General features: G+C 33.4%; 1 protein-coding gene across 1 annotated transcript; it reads left to right on the forward strand.

The window, feature by feature from the left end:
• The first annotated feature begins 7,586 nt into the window (after window positions 1-7,586).
• Window positions 7,587-16,524, forward strand: LOC115878720 (cilia- and flagella-associated protein 70-like). The gene is made up of 4 exons (XM_030895302.1): window positions 7,587-8,167; window positions 10,624-12,376; window positions 13,163-13,764; window positions 15,822-16,524. The coding sequence occupies exons 1-4, from the start codon at window positions 7,693-7,695 to the stop codon at window positions 16,298-16,300; spliced, it is 3,309 nt and encodes a 1,102-aa protein (XP_030751162.1). The 5' UTR covers window positions 7,587-7,692; the 3' UTR covers window positions 16,301-16,524.
• The last annotated feature ends 1,891 nt before the right edge of the window (window positions 16,525-18,415 follow it).

The raw sequence follows: 18,415 nt of genomic DNA on the forward strand, positions 1-18,415 counted from the left end.
TGGATATGACGTTTGTCGCCTCAGCCTGAATATCTGTTGGTAATTTACTTATTTCGTTTTGAGCCATTTCTGGCTCCAATTCAATCAGCAATCGACACGAAAGAAAATTAAAAAATATTGACTCAAAACTGACAACTAAAGAGACAGCTTTATTTATTTGTCACATTACATAGAAACCAAAGCCAACTCAGCACAATATTTTTTCTACTCGTAATAAATTCCTTGAAATAATAATTTCTGAATATTTTTTAAAACGTATGTAATTCGCTATGGAAAAAAATATTGTTTTATACACGACGATAAAATTGCATTATCGTCTCCAGATCTTTTCGATATATACAAGACGATAAAATACCATTTTATCGTCTTATATAAAAAAATAACTATTATTGTTTTTGTAATGCAAAACACAAAATTTAAAAGATTATATTAGATACACATTTTTTACATAAATTCATAAAGAATATTGGTGAATATAAAGATATATTAGAACATATTTACATACATGCCACAAATTAGCCATACTGCGATTTTATAAACGAGTTGTAAACTAAAGAACGGATGGTAAATTTACTACAATAATCTGTAGCAAGAAATAACCCTCATTATTCCTCGTTATTAAATTATTAAATTATAGTCATGTTTCCGTCTTTATAATTATGCATATTTACGTTCTTGCAGTACCTATAACATTAGATAAAATTATGGTTATTAAAAGAAAAGAAAACAATACACCTTCTCCCAAATGTAAAAGGATCACATTTCCATCAGTACAAATTATCGTATCCCATCCCAAATTTATACTAACCGTTGGAGGCCTACAGCCAAACCACTTTGTAAAAGCCGGATTAAAGAAGACTCTGAATATGTTTCTTTTTCCCTCTTTCTGCCGTTACTATGTCGGTCCTCCTCTGAAATTAGAGACTTCATCTAACAAGTGTTATTCGATACCGAAATTGAAGGAACGAAACGCCGAAATATCTAACCATTTGTTTATCTCCTTGCTTCTTTCTTTTTAATTTTATTGTGTCTATCTGGGTATTTTGTGGTGTATTAAAGAAATCGATGTTTTATTTTCGTTTACTTTTTAGAATAGAATTGTTTTGAAAGACACTTAAAATTGTCTTGAGACCGGGAAAATTCAAAGATTTTCCTTGATTTAAGTAAGAACAATCTTTGGATGTTGGAAAGACTGTTCTAAGAATTAACAAGGTAGTAGAACAAGTATCGTTCATAAAGTATCTAGGAACCCTTGTTAAGGACGCTTGCGACCCGAAAACTTAAATTTTAGCTAAGATCGAACAGGCCAGAGGGACTTTTGCTTCCAAGAAAACCCTCTTCTCCAGCCGAGATCTAAGCATCGAGTTGCGCATACGTATGTTGCGTTGCTACATCTTTTCAGTGTTTCTCTACGGCTCTGAGAGTTGGACACTCAATCAGACATTGGAAAATCGCATTAATCACATCATAGTACGCACGGTTTTTGTTGCTTGGAATTTTCCACTTGGAATTTTGCATAATTTGGTTTTTAAACGCATATCGTATAACAAATTAGTGATCGTTATTAACATGCATTTGTCATTTTTTATGGACAAATTTTAGGATATATGGATTATTTACAGGAGTTTCTGAAAAAATGGAAATTAGAGCATGTATTTGCTATATTTGAAGGTAAGAGACATTTACCTAATGCACCTGTTTAGATAATGCATGTGTGACTATAGATAGAATAAGAATATAGGGTGTCGATTTTTTTATGCAAATAATTACAAAAATTTTAGAATTTCAAGTCGTATTAAAAAATTCAAAATGTGACCAAAGCTTATAATTTTAATAATTTATTTGCTTTACTTTGAAATCGTGATGTAACATTTCTTTGTAATTAGTAGAGTGATGAACCACCCCAAAAAATACCAAGGAGTGAAGAAGCAGAAATAACTACTATCGAGGAAAATAATATCACTTTACTTACTACAGACCAGGAAAATCTAAATTTATCAGAAAATAATATACCTCGTAATATGCCTGTATATGATGTATAGACTTCTCTTAGATCAAAATAAATGACTGTATGATGAGTTATAACGCAAGAAAGGGGGACACAATAGATTTATAAGGTCGCTGAGATTTCAAGTCAAGTAAATTACGGCTTGACCTCGCCAAATTTATCATTAATTGTCATTTGCCAGCCGTCTTTGACGCTGTTTTTTTTTTCGGGCGTATATGCGTATGCCTCAACCTATCAAAAACTAAAGTTTTGTCATATAAAAGTACTATACAACCTTTTGTACTTAATAACACCACTAGTGACGTCGTGGACACTGTGAAATTCTTAGGACTTGGAATGGGACTTGCATATCGAAGCTTTATCAAAGAAACTAAGCGCTGCCTGTTTTGCGCTAAGATCAGTTTCTAAAGAACTTAACTTATCAACCTCTAGAATAGCCTATTATGCCCTTTTTGAGTCACATCTTCGTTATGCCCTTCCATTCTGGGGTACTTGCTGCGCAACAAAATTTGATAGTATTTTCAAACTTCAAAAGAGAGCAGTTCGATATTTATTCGGATTGAACAGTAGAACTCACTGCCAGAATTTCTTTAAAAATTTCAAAATACTGACTCTTCTTTCTTTATTCATTTTTGAATCCGATTGCTTAATCCTCAAGCACATATCTGCTATTCCCGAAAGGCCATCTCATAAATAATTATCCACTTAGGAATGCGTAGCACGATCTTTATCTGCCAACCCCGAGCTCAGATCTAGTTAAAGGTTGAATACTATACAATGCCAAAAAAATGTACAATCATTTGCCGTTGAATATCAAGTCGCTTTCATTCTTTCCCGCATTTCGCAAAGCTCTGAAATCATACTTACTGGAGAGAGCCCTATATGCGGTAAACGACCTTTTTTGTTTAATCATGAACAATTTTGAATTTTAAAATTTTGATCATATCACACACAGGTCAAAGGTCGAGTATTTAATATTTTATAACTCTTAAAATTATATCTATTTACAATTTTCCTATTGTAAAATTTTACTGACACGTCTTTTTTTGTATTCTGCAAATTGTAATTTTAATGACTTAAATTTTTTTGAATTGTATGATTTGTATTGTATATTTTTTATTATTTGTATATTTTTTGTGCTTTTGTTTGTTTTGTAAATGCTTTGTCGATGAAGCTATTTTGGTTTTTTGCACAATAAAGCGTTATTTGTTTGTTGTTTGTTTGTATGGTCTTTTTACTTTGCGCTCTACTTACAGCAAAAGTGATTTGATTATTTTATTCTAATCCTACGGCATTCAGAGATACCTTGTTAAATTCCAAAATCTCTCCATTTTTCAAATAATATGTTAAGAGTGCTTGTAACTACCCTAGTACATCATTTCAAGGGGCGTGCATTTATACACTCTGTCCCTTATAGATCCCATCCACAATGCCTTCTAGTTAGACGATCGTTTATCTAACTACCAGAAAATTATGGCTCTATTGTCTGTCCGGGAGATGCTGGGACCTTCTTTATTACCGTTCTATATAAATTGTCGCGATTTTTGCTGGTTTTCGTGGATTTATTAAAGTCGGAAAAAGTCGTTTATCTCTCTGTGGGAAATTAATTGTGACAGTGCTCTGGAACGAGTAACCGTTACAAATTTTCGAACAAAAGCAGATAAAAATGTTTTACGGGTATTCTCGGGGGGTTTTATAGAGATAATTTTTGTCATATTGTTATGAATCGTCACTTTTTTGTTATTTAGTGTTGTTGAGGGTCTCTCTTTATTGCCAGTTGAAGAAATACAAACGGTGTTGCCAGAAATTTTAGAGCGAATTTCTTCAATGAAGTCTTAAAAATCTTCACATTTCTTCAAATTTGCAAAAAATTCCATCTTGTTAACTATTAGCAAGTTTAATTTATTAGGATAAGCCAGTTCAGGAAAGTTTTCTCGTTATAATTCGGTTTTAATATATTCTTTTGATGATAATAATGTTATTTAATAATGAATTTATACCCCTCAACTCAAGAATCATACTTCTTCAGCTAATGGTAAACTGCTGATGGACACATGCCATCCAGTTCAAAAGGACACAGTGCATGAAAGTTTTCTCGTTATAACTCGGTTTTAATATATTCTTTTGATGAATTTATTTTTTTTATTATTACTATTATTATGATGATAATAATGTTATCTAATAATGAATTTATATCCCACAATTGAAGAATCATACTTCTTCAGCTAATGGTAAATTGCTGATGGACGCATGCCACCAGTTCAAAAGGACCCAGTCCAGGAAAGTTTTCTCGTTATAATTCGGTTTTAATATATTCTTTTGATGATGATCACGTTATTTAATATTGAATTTATACCCCACACCCGAAGAATCATACTTCTTCAGCTAATGGTAAACTGCTGATGGACACATGCCATCCAGTTCAAAAGAACCCAGTGCAGGAAATTTTTCTCGTTATAATTCGGTTTTAATATATTCTTTTGATGATAATAATATTACTTAATAATGAATTTATACCCCACAACCGAAGAATCATACTTCTTCAGCTAATGGTAAACTGCTGATGGACGCATGCCATCCACTTCAAAAGGACCCATTGCAGGAAAGTTTTCTCGTTATGATTCGGTTTTAATATATTCTTTTGATGATAATAACGTTATTTAATAATGAATTTATACCCCACAACCAAAGAATCATACTTCTTCAGCTAATGGTAAACTCCTGATGGACGCGTGCCATCCAGTTCAAAAGGACCCAGTCCAGAAAAGTTTTCTCGTTATAATTCGGGTTTAATATATTCTTTTGATGATAATAGTGTTATTTAATAATGAATTTATACCCCACAACCGAAGAATCATACTTCTTCAGCTAATGGTAAACTGCTGATGGACACATGCCATCCACTTTAAAAGGACCCATTGCAAGAAAGTTTTCTCGTTATAATTCGGTTTTAATATATTCTTTTGATGATAATAACGTTATTTAATAATTAATTTATACCCCACAACCGAAGAATCATACTTCTTCAGCTAATGGTAAACTGCTGATGGACACATGCCATCCAGTTCAAAAGGACCCACTGCAGGAAATTTTTCTCGTTATAATTCGGTTTTAATATATTCTTTTGATGATAATAATATTACTTAATAATGAATTTATACCCCACAACTGAAGAATCATACTTCTTCAGCTAATGGTAAAGTGCTGATGGACGCATGCCATCCACTTCAAAAGGACCCATTGCAGGAAAGTTTTCTCGTTATAATTCGGTTTTAATATATTCTTTTGATGAATTTATTTTTTTTATTATTATTATGATGATAATAATGTTATCTAATAATGAATTTATATCCCACAATTGAAGAATCATACTTCTTCAGCTAATGGTAAACTGCTGATGGACGCATGCCACTAGTTCAAAAGGACCCAGTCCAGGAAAGTTTTCTCGTTATAATTCGGTTTTAATATATTCTTTTGATGATGATCATGTTATTTAATATTGAATTTATACCCCACACCCGAAGAATCATACTTCTTCAGCTAATGGTAAACTGCTGATGGACACATGCCTTCCAGTTCAAAAGGATCCAGTGCAGGAAATTTTTCTCGTTATAATTCGGTTTTAATATATTCTTTTGATGATAATAATATTACTTAATAATGAATTTATACCCCACAACCGAAGAATCATACTTCTTCAGCTAATGGTAAACTGCTGATGGACGCAAGCCATCCACTTCAAAAGGACCCATTGCAGGAAAGTTTTCTTGTTATAATTCGGTTTTAATATATTCTTTTGATGATAATAACGTTATTTAATAATGAATTTATACCCCACAACCAAAGAATCATACTTCTTCAGCTAATGGTAAACTCCTGATGGACGCGTGCCACCAGTTCAAAAGGACCCAGTCCAGGAAAGTTTTCTCGTTATAATTCGGTTTTAATATATTCTTTTGATGATGATCATGTTATTTAATATTGAATTTATACCCCACACCCGAAGAATCATACTTCTTCAGCTAATGGTAAACTGCTGATGGACACATGCCATCCAGTTCAAAAGAACCCAGTGCAGGAAATTTTTCTCGTTATAATTCGGTTTTAATATATTCTTTTGATGATAATAATATTACTTAATAATGAATTTATACCCCACAACCGAAGAATCATACTTCTTCAGCTAATGGTAAACTGCTGATGGACGCATGCCATCCACTTCAAAAGGACCCATTGCAGGAAAGTTTTCTCGTTATGATTCGGTTTTAATATATTCTTTTGATGATAATAACGTTATTTAATAATGAATTTATACCCCACAACCAAAGAATCATACTTCTTCAGCTAATGGTAAACTCCTGATGGACGCGTGCCATCCAGTTCAAAAGGACCCAGTCCAGAAAAGTTTTCTCGTTATAATTCGGGTTTAATATATTCTTTTGATGATAATAGTGTTATTTAATAATGAATTTATACCCCACAACCGAAGAATCATACTTCTTCAGCTAATGGTAAACTGCTGATGGACATATGCCATCCAGTTCAAAAGGAAAAGGACCCAGTGCAGGAAAGTTTTCTCGTTATAATTCGGTTTTAATATATTCTTTTGATGATGATCATGTTATTTAATATTGAATTTATACCCCACAACCGAAGAATCATACTTCTTCAGCTAATGGTAAACTGCTGATGGACACGTGCCATTCAATTCAAAAGGACCCAATACAGGAAAGTTTTCTCGTTACAATTCGGTTCTAATGTATTCTTTTGATGATAATAATGTTACTGAACAATGAATTTATACCCCACAACCGAAGAATCATACTTCTTCAACTAATGGTAAACTGATTATGGACACATGCCATCCAGTTTAAAAGGACCCAGTCCAGGAAAGTTTTCTTGTTATAATTCGGTTTTAATATATTCTTTTGATGATAATAATGCTACTTAATAATGAATTTATTCCCCACAACAGAAGAATCGTACATCTTCAGCTAATGGTAAACTGCTGATGGACTCAATCCATCCAGTTCGAAAAGACCCAGTCCAGGAAAGTTTTCGCGTTATAATTCGGTTTTAATATATTCTTTTGATGATAATAATGTTATTTAATAATGAATTTATACCCTACAACCGAAGAATCATACTTCTTTAGCTAATGGTATACGGCTGATGGACACATGCCATCCAGTTCAAAAGGACCCATTCCAGGAAAGTTTTCTCGTTATCATTTGGTTTTAATATATTCTCTTGATGATATCAGTGTTATTTAATAATGAATTTATACCCCCAACTCAAGAATCATACTTCTTCAGCTAATGGTAAACTGCTGATGGACACATGACACATTCCATCCAGTTCAAAAGGACACAGTCCAGGAAAGTTTTCTAGTTATAATTCGGTTTTAATATATTCTTTTGATGATAATAATGTTATTTAATAATGAAATTATAGCCCCCACCTCAAGAATCATACTTCTTCAGCTAATGGTAAACTACTGATGAACACATGCCATCCAGTTCATTTTTTTGTCACATATCACATGTGACATATTACATGCATGTCACTAAAACGTTGTCAGTGTCACTGTACAAAAATTTCAAAGACACTGACTATAAATCTATTATTTTAAACTCCAGTACAATAATTATATAAAGACAAAGTGTTCAAATTTCATCCAAAATATGTCTAGCCCTCGTAGTGACAAATCAAATGAAACCCTACCCACCACAGCCGAAGAACCTCGCCCAGCAAACCTTGAAGACATCAAAACCATTCTCATCACCATTGAAAGCTACAAGAACCTAACCCCAATATACCCGGTTTCGGATATAAAATCTTCCTTAAAGTACCTAAACGAAGATCTGGGTGAGACCAATCTTGTTCCAGTGACAGACGATGAAAACGTAACAGTTATGCAATCGTTTGAACTGAGAATTGACGTGAATTCTCCTAAAGACGTTGATTTGCTGGCATCTAATCCGATTTTCCTGACAGCGACGCAGTTTTCAGGCACTTTTGATTCTTCGTTATATGAGCAGCTGAAGCCTGTGGAGACTATAGTGTCAGATGGGGACGTTGAGAGTTTGTTTAGTGCTTATGAAGAAGTTCCTGAACAAAAGGAGGAGAGTGCTGTTAAAAAAGCAGTTGCAAAGAAAGGTGAGTTCAAGATATACCTATTGTAGATTGTATAGGAGTGGGAAAAGTTAATAACCGCTACTTTGCATAAATGCATTTCTCTCTAAAAAACAGAGATAATAGTTGTTAAATACTAGTTTTGAAACTACTGTTCGAGATGCTTTGATGTTATTTTGGTTCGTAAGTTTTGTGACAAAGAATGTTATTGTTTAATTTATTGTGTTATTGTTTTAAAAGTAAATGTTTTCTCATTATTTAACTAATGTTAACTAAAGCATATACTGTTCAATTTGCAAAGTTTGAGTCTTTCGTCACATATTGTCATTCTCTCTCTTATCCATGTTTATCACATGAAATGGAAATTTTGTGTCAAAAACGTGAGTCCATTATATTTCTTACATCATACGATTATTTATTTCGTTTTACATACGGATCACCTTCATTACGTATAAAGAATCGTACTTCCTTGTCTGATGTGCATGAATAGAAAAAGGCAAACATCATATTTATTGTATTACCCGCCGAAATCGAACAAAAGAATATCGCCAACTGTCAACGTTGTCGTTAAATTTTAACGACTCCGGTAGTTTCTCGTAAATTTTTGTGGGATTTTCTGTGTTTATTTAGTTATTTGCGATTTTATTTGTGTTTAAAATGCCGTCCCGTTTTAGTGAAATAGAACAACGGTTCATATTAAAAGTTATCGAGTATTTGAAACCCGAAAAAGATGGTGAAAAAAACCCTGTTACCGACACACTGTTTACGATGTAATTGGACAACTACCGAGTTAAAATTTTGTAACTAAATCGAAAATATTCACGTGTTTTATAGAGAGCATCGAAGCTTTAGGAATTTCATGTCCAACTGTGCAAAGAATAAGTTCCAGAGGAATCGTGAAAGATAAAGAACAAAAAGCAGCAAAACAAGTCACAATATTTGTTTATCCCCTGGAATTCCTGCTTATGAGATCCATGAACATATTAATAGAGGACGTATTTATTCATTGCATACACTGCGGGTAGGCTACAATAAATTTGTCATTGTTCACTATTTTGTTATTAAATTTGCTATTGTTAGTTTACAACCAGAGATATAAACAACTCATGGACCAAGTAGTTATTAGTGTTCTCTCTGGACCAAGTCAAGAAATACGTGAAAACCAATATGGCGCCTAAAATGATGACGAAAGTTTCAAACTTCGCAAATTGAACAATAGCTTATTTGTCTGTTGTAATATTCTGTGCTAAAGATTTTACTTCTTTATTATTTCATCTGAGAATTATAACATATATATTAATTACAGTACGTCTGTCCGTTCTGTAGCTACGAGGGTATCCGTGAGATGGGAAACGATATTCTCTCGATGTTTTTCGTAAAAAATTAGACGACACGTTCCATCAATAAAAATTCGACAAAATTTCAAGAAATCAATAAAATGAGTGGGCGGAGCGATTTGCGGTGACGTACTCGTCAAGTCGACGTATAAAATATATTGCTATTTATTTAAATGTTTTTTGTCCGCATTCCTTTCATAGACACAGATCCAGCAGACGTACTTTATATCATGTGTAATGTGTATGTATTTAATGGAATCGATTATGCTGTGTATAATTTTAGTTTAAAAGTAATCTAAATACAATCGTTTACTGTCCATTCGTGCCGATGTTTGTGGTTCAGTGTAAAAATAAGGGCCAGTTGAGTGTACTACCAATTTTCGATCGTGCATGGGTGAATATCTTAGCTCACAAAAGGGCCAACAAAAACAATAAATAGAATAACTGATAATCTAAAGATAGTGACACCAAACCTTCAACTTTAGTTTCAAAACTCGCAATAAGAAACCTTAGTATCTGCGGGCGGCGACCTGCTAACTAACAAAAACTCTTCAGTTTTGAATGATATAAATATGGCATATTTTTGAATGTATGAAACTACAAACCTTGGTATGAAGGCAGTTTCTATATTATTATTATCTCTCTTTTATTAAAGTTCAGGACAGCATAGTTAGATTTTCTGGAATAGTGATCAGGGTTTCCTCTGCCATGCTCTTTTACTTGTGAATTCCAGGCAGAATACCGCACTCCTTTCATTTCATTTAATAAAATAAGTAGGGTTATTTACAAATTTAGCGTTTTATTTACAAATTACAACCTAAAATTTACCAAAATATTGCTTCTGTCGAGGCGCATCTGAGGTAATCACAATAAAAAATAATTTTAACACAACGTAGGTTCCTTTTCATTTAAATTGTTGGTCAAAATATTACCTCTTCAACTTTGTTGACGACCCTGGGCTGTAGTACTACAATACTGTATATCTAGATTATACTTTTTGAATCTAGTAATTATTGATCTTCTAGTTCATCCAATATATTTCTGATTACAATCCATTATTGAATAGGAGCAATTTTATACACCCTTTGCGGTTAATTTTGCCAATTAAAGTGATATTTATGTTTTATTTTTCCTTTTTTCTAGATAAGCCTCAGAAAGCCAACAAGAAAACTTCAGAAAAGGACAAAACATCCAGATCAAAATCCATCACAAGCAAAGCTTCCAAAAACTCGAAAAAATCCAAAAAATCAAAAGGTTCGACGAGCTCCGCTGCCACTACTAAATCAACTGAAGCACCCATTAAATCAGAAGTTTACGGCATGTGCACCCTAGACCTTATCCCTCTATTCTACGGTAAAACCACCTTTACAGAAGCCCTATTACTTCATCCCGTCAAAAGAACCAGTCATTTAACCAGTACTTTCAAGAATTATCCCAAAGTAACCGTTACTGTATCGGTAAAAGACGAATCTAAGCTGGTAGAACCAGCAAATATTTTAAACTTCACAGCCGAGTCAATTTTCTATCCTCCTAGCTTGATAGCAACGGATATGGACTGTAAAATAAGCGTGATGCTTCCCTTGGAACACCAAGGACAAGCACCTGTGGTTTTCCAGAACCCGAAAATATGTATGAAACCACCCTCGAAGGAAAGTTACAAACGCTGGCCTTGTATGCACGAAATCGGGTACAATGCTAACACCACCAAGTACTTCGTAGATGAAGGTTTCGATAATATCAAGAACAAGGAAAAATTGAACCTAAATCAAGCCTTTGAAGACTCAAACACTCGCATCGAGTATAACTACATAAAAAGAAACGTCTTGTTCAGAAGTGGATTGTGTGAATTCATGAATCACTTATACAGTTACAAAAAAATAGTTTTAGAGCTGTTCGTCACTACTAAAACTAGGGCCAGACATGATTATATTTCCGAGGATATAGAAAATATGGATTCCACCAGTAGAGGAAAATCAAAGACAAATCCCTATTTACATTTAATGGCTATTTTGGATCTTTCAAGTTTAATGTATCCAGGGGTAACAAAAACACGCATTGCAAGTCCATTGTTAACATTCTCGTTCGAAGAGGCTGCTAAATTGGGACTGGATAACTCATTTTTTGCTCCTAAATCTAAAGTTGATGTTGCTTTGAAGAAAGGAGGAAAGCTTAAACAAGAAATAAACAAAGGGAAAAAAGTTGTAGAGAAAAAAGAGCAAGCTTCTAAAAAAGATAAAGCTTCCACTGTGAAAGAAGAAAAGAACTTAGCCAGTAAACTTCCAGCTAAACCTGAGGAACCTCTTCCACCTGAACCATCTGTCCCAGTGTATGACGAAGAAGGAAGACAGTGTTTTATAGTAGTTGAACTCGAATTCCTCAAGCCTATTAGTCCAAAACGTGATTTAGAGGATATGGAGGTTTGTTTGGATGATTTCCAAACGGAAGATGTCAGTGTATCGAAGACCATTTTGAGCAAGAAGGTAGCTCAAGATTTTTATAGACAAACTATTAATGATATTATATTTGATTTAAATAAACATTATGCTGAGTACTCTGAAAAAAAGATGTCAATACCTCAAAAAGATTATGGTGATTTTATTAACTATCTTCGTCTGAATGGATCTTATAACACTTATACATCTTCTATTATCAATGCTGCTACTTTGTTGGTTACTAACAAGTACAAATGTCTGGAAGAGGATCTGAATAACAACAGGGCATACCAGAATTTGATTTCGGAGGTTTTTAATGATCTTGTGTCGGAGATGCATGGCGTTTTGAACAGTTTGGTGTGTTATGGAATGAAGCCTTGTTTAAAAAAGAGTGATAAGAGTGAAGACAGTTATTTTCTGGCAAAGGAAGCTGCTGAATTGAAGTATCTGGAGATTGCTGACAGGTATCTATACTAATATATAAAATCCTTAAGTGACTGACATACTGATTAATCACGATCCTGCTCAAGCCACTCAACGTAAGAAGCTCAATTTTGGCATACAGGTTGATTCTAGGGTGTAGAGGTTCGATAAGAAGGGATTTTTCGAAATTCCAGTTTCAAGAGGGTGAAACCACCCCTCAAATATTACAATATATTTTACTTAAAAAACGGTCAAGTTTCCGAAAAAACGCTTAAACACGTATATTTTAGTTTGTTTTTTTATATATTTTAAGATTTGTTAAAAATGTATACAGGGTGTTTCGAAAAATCTGGTCATTGATTAATGACGATCCTGCTTAAAGCGCTTGACGTAAAAAGCTGATTTTTGGAAAACGGATTGACTTTAAGGTGTAGAGGTTCGATAAGAAGGGATTTTTCGAAACTCGAATTCTAAGGGGGTGAAACGACCCCTCAAATATTAGAACATATCTTATTTAAAAACCGGTGAGTTTTTCGGAAAAACTCTTAAACACGTATATTTTATTTTGTTGTTTTAAATATTTTAAAATTTAAAGAAAAAGACAAAAATAATTTCAAAAATCTGAAAGGCGGATATTTATGACCCCGCAAAACTGCAATTCTTTTCCTTTTTAACCGACTCTCTATCTTCAGTAGTTTCCGAGATACCCATAGAGAACATCGTAGGAAACTCACCCTGTATTCAACACTATGAACAACTCTTTGCCCCAATTTAAGCAACCCATTCCGAGTAGATACCGATTCTGTAGAATAATGATTTATTTCCAGATATTTCCTGGAGAGAATAGTAAATGACAGCGAAGACAAGGCAGATTACTGGTTCGACTACGCCATTTTCAACACAGAAATCAACCAACCAGACAAAGCCTTCGAATGTGTTAACACAGGCCTTCAAAAAAAACCTACACACAAATACAGCTTGCTACTCCTCGGCATTTTGCTCTGCGACAAAGACAGAACGCAGGAAGCGGAAACTTGCTTCCTGAACGTCATGGTAAAGGCTCCAAAATGGATTGAAGGCTGGTGTGTCCTGTATCTCTATTACGAAAAGGTCTCTAGACAAGACGGTATGGATATGGCCATGGATATGGTGAAGAAATACTCAGAACATCCTCACGAAATAGATTACATCACGGAGTTCGAGGATTTGGCTTGGAGTTCCAAGAATGTTCCGGAGGGGATGTTCTTTAGGACGGCTGTTTTGTTGTTGAAAATGAGGCTTTTCTCGTGGGTCGAGTTGGCTTTAGCTCAGGAGGTGACTGTTCCTAAGTACTATGGTTATGTAAATTATTTGTTGGCTGTGGGGTATTATTATCAGAAGAATTTTGAACATGCGTTGGAGCATATCAACGAAGCCAAGGAGTTTCAAGGTACACTGTTCTGAATTATTATTGTTTTTGTATCGATAAAACATATGGTGTTAAATTATACAGGGTTCGGCAACAGTGCGTCAGGCATTGTAACTACTAGAATAAAAAAACTTGAGAATTTTGTTTGAGTGCAAACCTAAAGTATGTACTATAATGTATGTCAGGAAAATATTTTAACTTCTATAGGGTAGCTCAAGAAAAGTGTCAGTGGATCGGGATATTTTTTTTTAATGAAACACCATGTATATTATTGTATTTTTGGCTTCCTTTCAGATCACTTTACACAATCCTAAGATACGAGTAAATATATTTCGATCGTTTCAGAGATATTAATAAATAAATAAAAATATATATTTTCAGATTTTCTTAATTTTTTTTAATACATAAATTATTAAAAATACAAGAACTGTCTTGAAATCAAAACTATATTAGGTATTTACTTTAGATGGTCTGTACTTACTTTGCTATAAATATGGTAATCGTAAATCATACAGGATGTTCAAAATTCCACGTCAAACTTGATCAAAGCCACCCTTTGATTTTTCGCTCATATTTTACGCGTGCATCTGCAAAACCACTAAAAATTTTGAAATACTTTAATAACAAAAAATGTTTATTTTTTAACTCTCTATCTAATAAAAAAACTATATACAGGATGTTCCATTTGAAAAAACGAAGAAAATTTATTTTATATTTTAGAAAGTTTGGCGTAGAATGTTGAACACCCTGTATGATTTAAGATTACGATATTTATAGGAAAGTAAGTATAGACCATCTAAAGTAAATGCCTAATATAGTTTTAATTTCAGGACAGATTTTGTAGGTATTTGTGTGCAGGGTGGTCCGAACTGTATTCCGGAAACTTGAGCAGCATATTCTGCAGATAAAAATAAGTAAAAAAGCTCTTATAAATGTATGTGCTAAAATGCTTAGTTTCGGAGATACAGGGTGTAGAAGTTTCATTTATTATTTCGATTTTTTCCAAATAATTTATGAAATAACATCAATATTTGGATGAAATTTGGTATCTGGGAGTTTTTTGATATGAGGAATTCGATTTTGATGTCAATATGGCTCCTACTTGTAGAGGGCGCCACCTACATATTTTTAACTGGTTTGAAGAGTAATAACTTTTCGTCCGTACCTGTATAAAAATATAATAATATACGTAAAAAAATATACATTTACGATGTTTTTAACTTAAAAAAGATATCTTAATAAAAATCGCTAAGAGTAATAGTTCTCGATATATTTGAAATCGAAATTATCAATACCTATCATCATTGACATAAATTAAACATGTTGACTAAATAGTTAATAGACGGAAATCATAAATTTGAAATGTTTTTGTGCCAAATCATCACCAATCATCATTTTGAAGAAAATTTTATGATTAATTTAAAAAACTAAAAATTTTCCAAATTTATCTTTTTAATCCAATAACTATCTACTCAACATGATTATTTTTTGTCAATAATGACATGTATTGACTATTCCCATTCTAAATATCTCGAGAAGGGTTGCTCGTAACGATTTTTACCAAGAGACATTTGTTACGTAGAAAAATACGAAAATGTATATTTTTTTACTCAGCAGTTCTATACAGGTACGGACAAAAAGTTATTACTCTTCAGAACAGTTAAAACACGTGTAGGTGGCGCCCTCTACAAATAGGAGTCATAATGACATCAAAATCAAATTTCTCATGTCAAAAAACTATCAGACACCAATTTTCATCCAAATATTGACGTTACTTCAGAAATTATTTGGAAAAAATCGAAATTAAAATGAAACTTCTACACCCTGTATCTCTTAAACTAAGCATTTTAGGACATACATTTATAAGAGGTTTTTTACTTATTTTTATCTGCAGAATATGCTCCCGAAACCCGAAATTTCCGTAATACAATTCGGACCACCCTGTATATCATTTTTTAAGGAAGGTTGATAGATTAAATTCTTCGAAGTGACACCCTGTATAATTAAATCAAACGTTCGCATATTAACATAATATTTCCATTGCTAAAATTCCATTTTCTTTAAAATTATATTTTTAGGTAATGATTTTGCCATCCAAAGCTTATCAGGTCACATCCTTTTCGCTCAAAACAACCTTAGCGAAGCCCAAGACGAATACCTTCACGTCATCAACTCCTTCGACCGTCCAGATGACATCCATTTGGTCTACGTGAACTGTTCCAAAGTTCTAGAACTGACCGACGATGACCAACAAGCCAGGAAGTTTATACTGACCGCCTGCAAATACCACCAAACGCCTTACGTTTGGTTAACAGCAGGGAAACTGTATTTTAAGGAAAACGACATGCTGAGTGCTGAAGAATGCTTGACAGAGTCCAACATGAAGGATAATAAGAATGCTGAAGTGTGGGGTTATCTTACTTTGGTTAATTTGAAGTTGAATAGGTTGGAGGAGGCTGAGCAGTGCTACCAGCAAGCTGTTAAGAATAATTTAAAAGATGAGGAGTTGGAGTGTGCTATAAAAGAGGAGTTTAGGAAGTTAAGTGCTCTTGATTAAGACGTATAATTGATGAAATAATAAATATAATAAGTCTAATGTAAAAATCAATATTAAAGAAAAAACAATAAACCTCTCAATAAAATTACCTGTAGTGTGTTTAAGACAGATGCAAACACATATTGGACTCCCATATCTACCTACTACACTCAGATGTAAAAAAGTGTTATATTTTTGTTATTTTTAGCCCTATTTTTTTGAATTTTTTAGTAAGGTGTATATAATTATATCAACTTTAATTCGTAAACTCAGTTTTTTATAAAGTTTAGTATTTGGCATATTATACAGGGTTAATCAAGGGGTTGTTTCTTTACCTTAAGTTTAAAATACCCTGTGAAATAATTTCGTCTGTAAAGTTTCTTAAAATATAATTTTACGGTCAGAACCATAACTCCAGAGCATTTTGTTTTTTGATTCATGTCAATACATGCTTTGATTAATTTTTAAGAGCGAAATGAACTGATCACGATCAATTTGTAATTTTTCCGATTATTATTACTTTTTTATGTAATTTGACTATTGTCGTAACGTCATATATTACGCTGTATTAGATACTCTATACTAAATTTAAAAAAAAACGTTAAACACTGACGATACAGTTCTGGATTTAATAAACATTAATAACAATAACAGAACCTACGATATTAAAGAAAACATCTGCAATACTCAAGCACAAAAAATATACAAATAATAAAAAAATGTCATACAATACAAATTGTAAAACTTGGAAAATAAGTTCGTTATAATAATGCTTTTATTTATTCACTATTCTAATAAAGAATATGCTTTCCTTTAGAAACTCTCTATTTATTTATCTAGTAACGCTAAAACACTCTATTTGTAAGTCGATTAAAGAAAATAGTATGATTCATTGGCAAGCGATGTAAATATTTGTAATCAGGTAAAATTGTGATGTAAGAGGAGGCTTAGCTTGCCGGCGGCGAGTTAGTAGTAGATAGGCCGGCCGGGTGTTGTGTTGTGTTGTGCATTGTCACAGAGCTGACAATTGAGGGTTGCGAGTCTGTTGACTATCATAGTTGCGAGTCGTTTGACTGTAAGGCAACGCGGTCGTTTGACCACAAGAAGAAAACCTCTTGTGACGTCCTGCCTTCGAGTTGATCTTGAGAGTTTGAGGTCTCCATAATGTCTTCTCGATTGACGATGCGGCGTTGGGGTCGTGAGGTACCCCAATTAGCCTATTCGATTGGGATGCGAATCTGTTTAGCGGCAGATTTGCGTCCGGAGGAAGCCCCTATACTATTTCAGGTGACACTAGCTAGTTGTTGAAGATTATTAACCAATAGATCCGAATAATATTTGAATTAGATGGAAGATATGGAATGGGATATATTGAATAGAATATCAGTGATGTCAGTGGCTAGGGGGCGGAGTACTCCCGGATGAGTCTTACTATTTAACTATCAATTTTACCCAGATCAGTAAATGTTTGTTTTGTTATTTTCATGTACAATGAGAGAGTGCTTGGCAACGACCAACTAAATGGATATTTGAGGTGAATTTGCATTGTGAGACCCGGTTGAGTAAGCCCCAAAAATAGCAATTTTAGAAAATCATACAATTCAAAAAAATTTACGTAAGTCAAGTAATATGTCATTAAAATTACTAATCCCACACCCGGCATTTCATCAGCCGACTATATTTATTAAAATAACAATAGTTTGAGTACCTAGGTCGACTCAGCCTTAAATAAATACTTGGGATTCACAATCCTGAGGTAATAATAGGCGGTTGAAGCGTAGTGCTAGCCACATTACCTTCCTTGTATACCGAACGGCTCTAGTATGGCAAGCTGTACCTTGCTACTCCCAAGGCGTTAAACGCTATATACGGGAGCTATTATTATTATTATAAAATTACTAATTAATACATGGACATTGGAGAACACAAAAAAGGCGTATCAATAAAATTTTATAATAGGAAAATTGTAAATGGATATAATAATTTAAGAGTCATAAAAAAATAAATACTAGACTTTTAACCAGTGTGTGAGATAATCAAAATTTTAAAATTCAAAATCGTTCATGATTAAACATCAACAAAAAAAATCGTTTACCGCATATAGGCCTCTCTCCAGTAGGTAAGTATTATTTCAGA

The sequence above is a fragment of the Sitophilus oryzae genome, unplaced genomic scaffold, assembly GCF_002938485.1.
Source record: "Sitophilus oryzae breed Bouriz unplaced genomic scaffold, Soryzae_2.0 scaffold_1521_pilon_pilon, whole genome shotgun sequence".
Lineage (NCBI taxonomy): Eukaryota > Metazoa > Arthropoda > Insecta > Coleoptera > Curculionidae > Sitophilus > Sitophilus oryzae.

Excerpts from the sequence above, each read along its gene's own strand:
- LOC115878720 (XM_030895302.1), top strand. The coding sequence starts at position 7,693 with ATGTCTAGCCCTCGTAGTGACAAATCAAATGAAACCCTACCCACCACA. Across the intron at positions 8,168-10,623 it reads AAAAGCAGTTGCAAAGAAAG|ATAAGCCTCAGAAAGCCAAC; the intron begins GTGAGTTCAAGA and ends CCTTTTTTCTAG. Across the intron at positions 13,765-15,821 it reads CGAAGCCAAGGAGTTTCAAG|GTAATGATTTTGCCATCCAA; the intron begins GTACACTGTTCT and ends TTATATTTTTAG.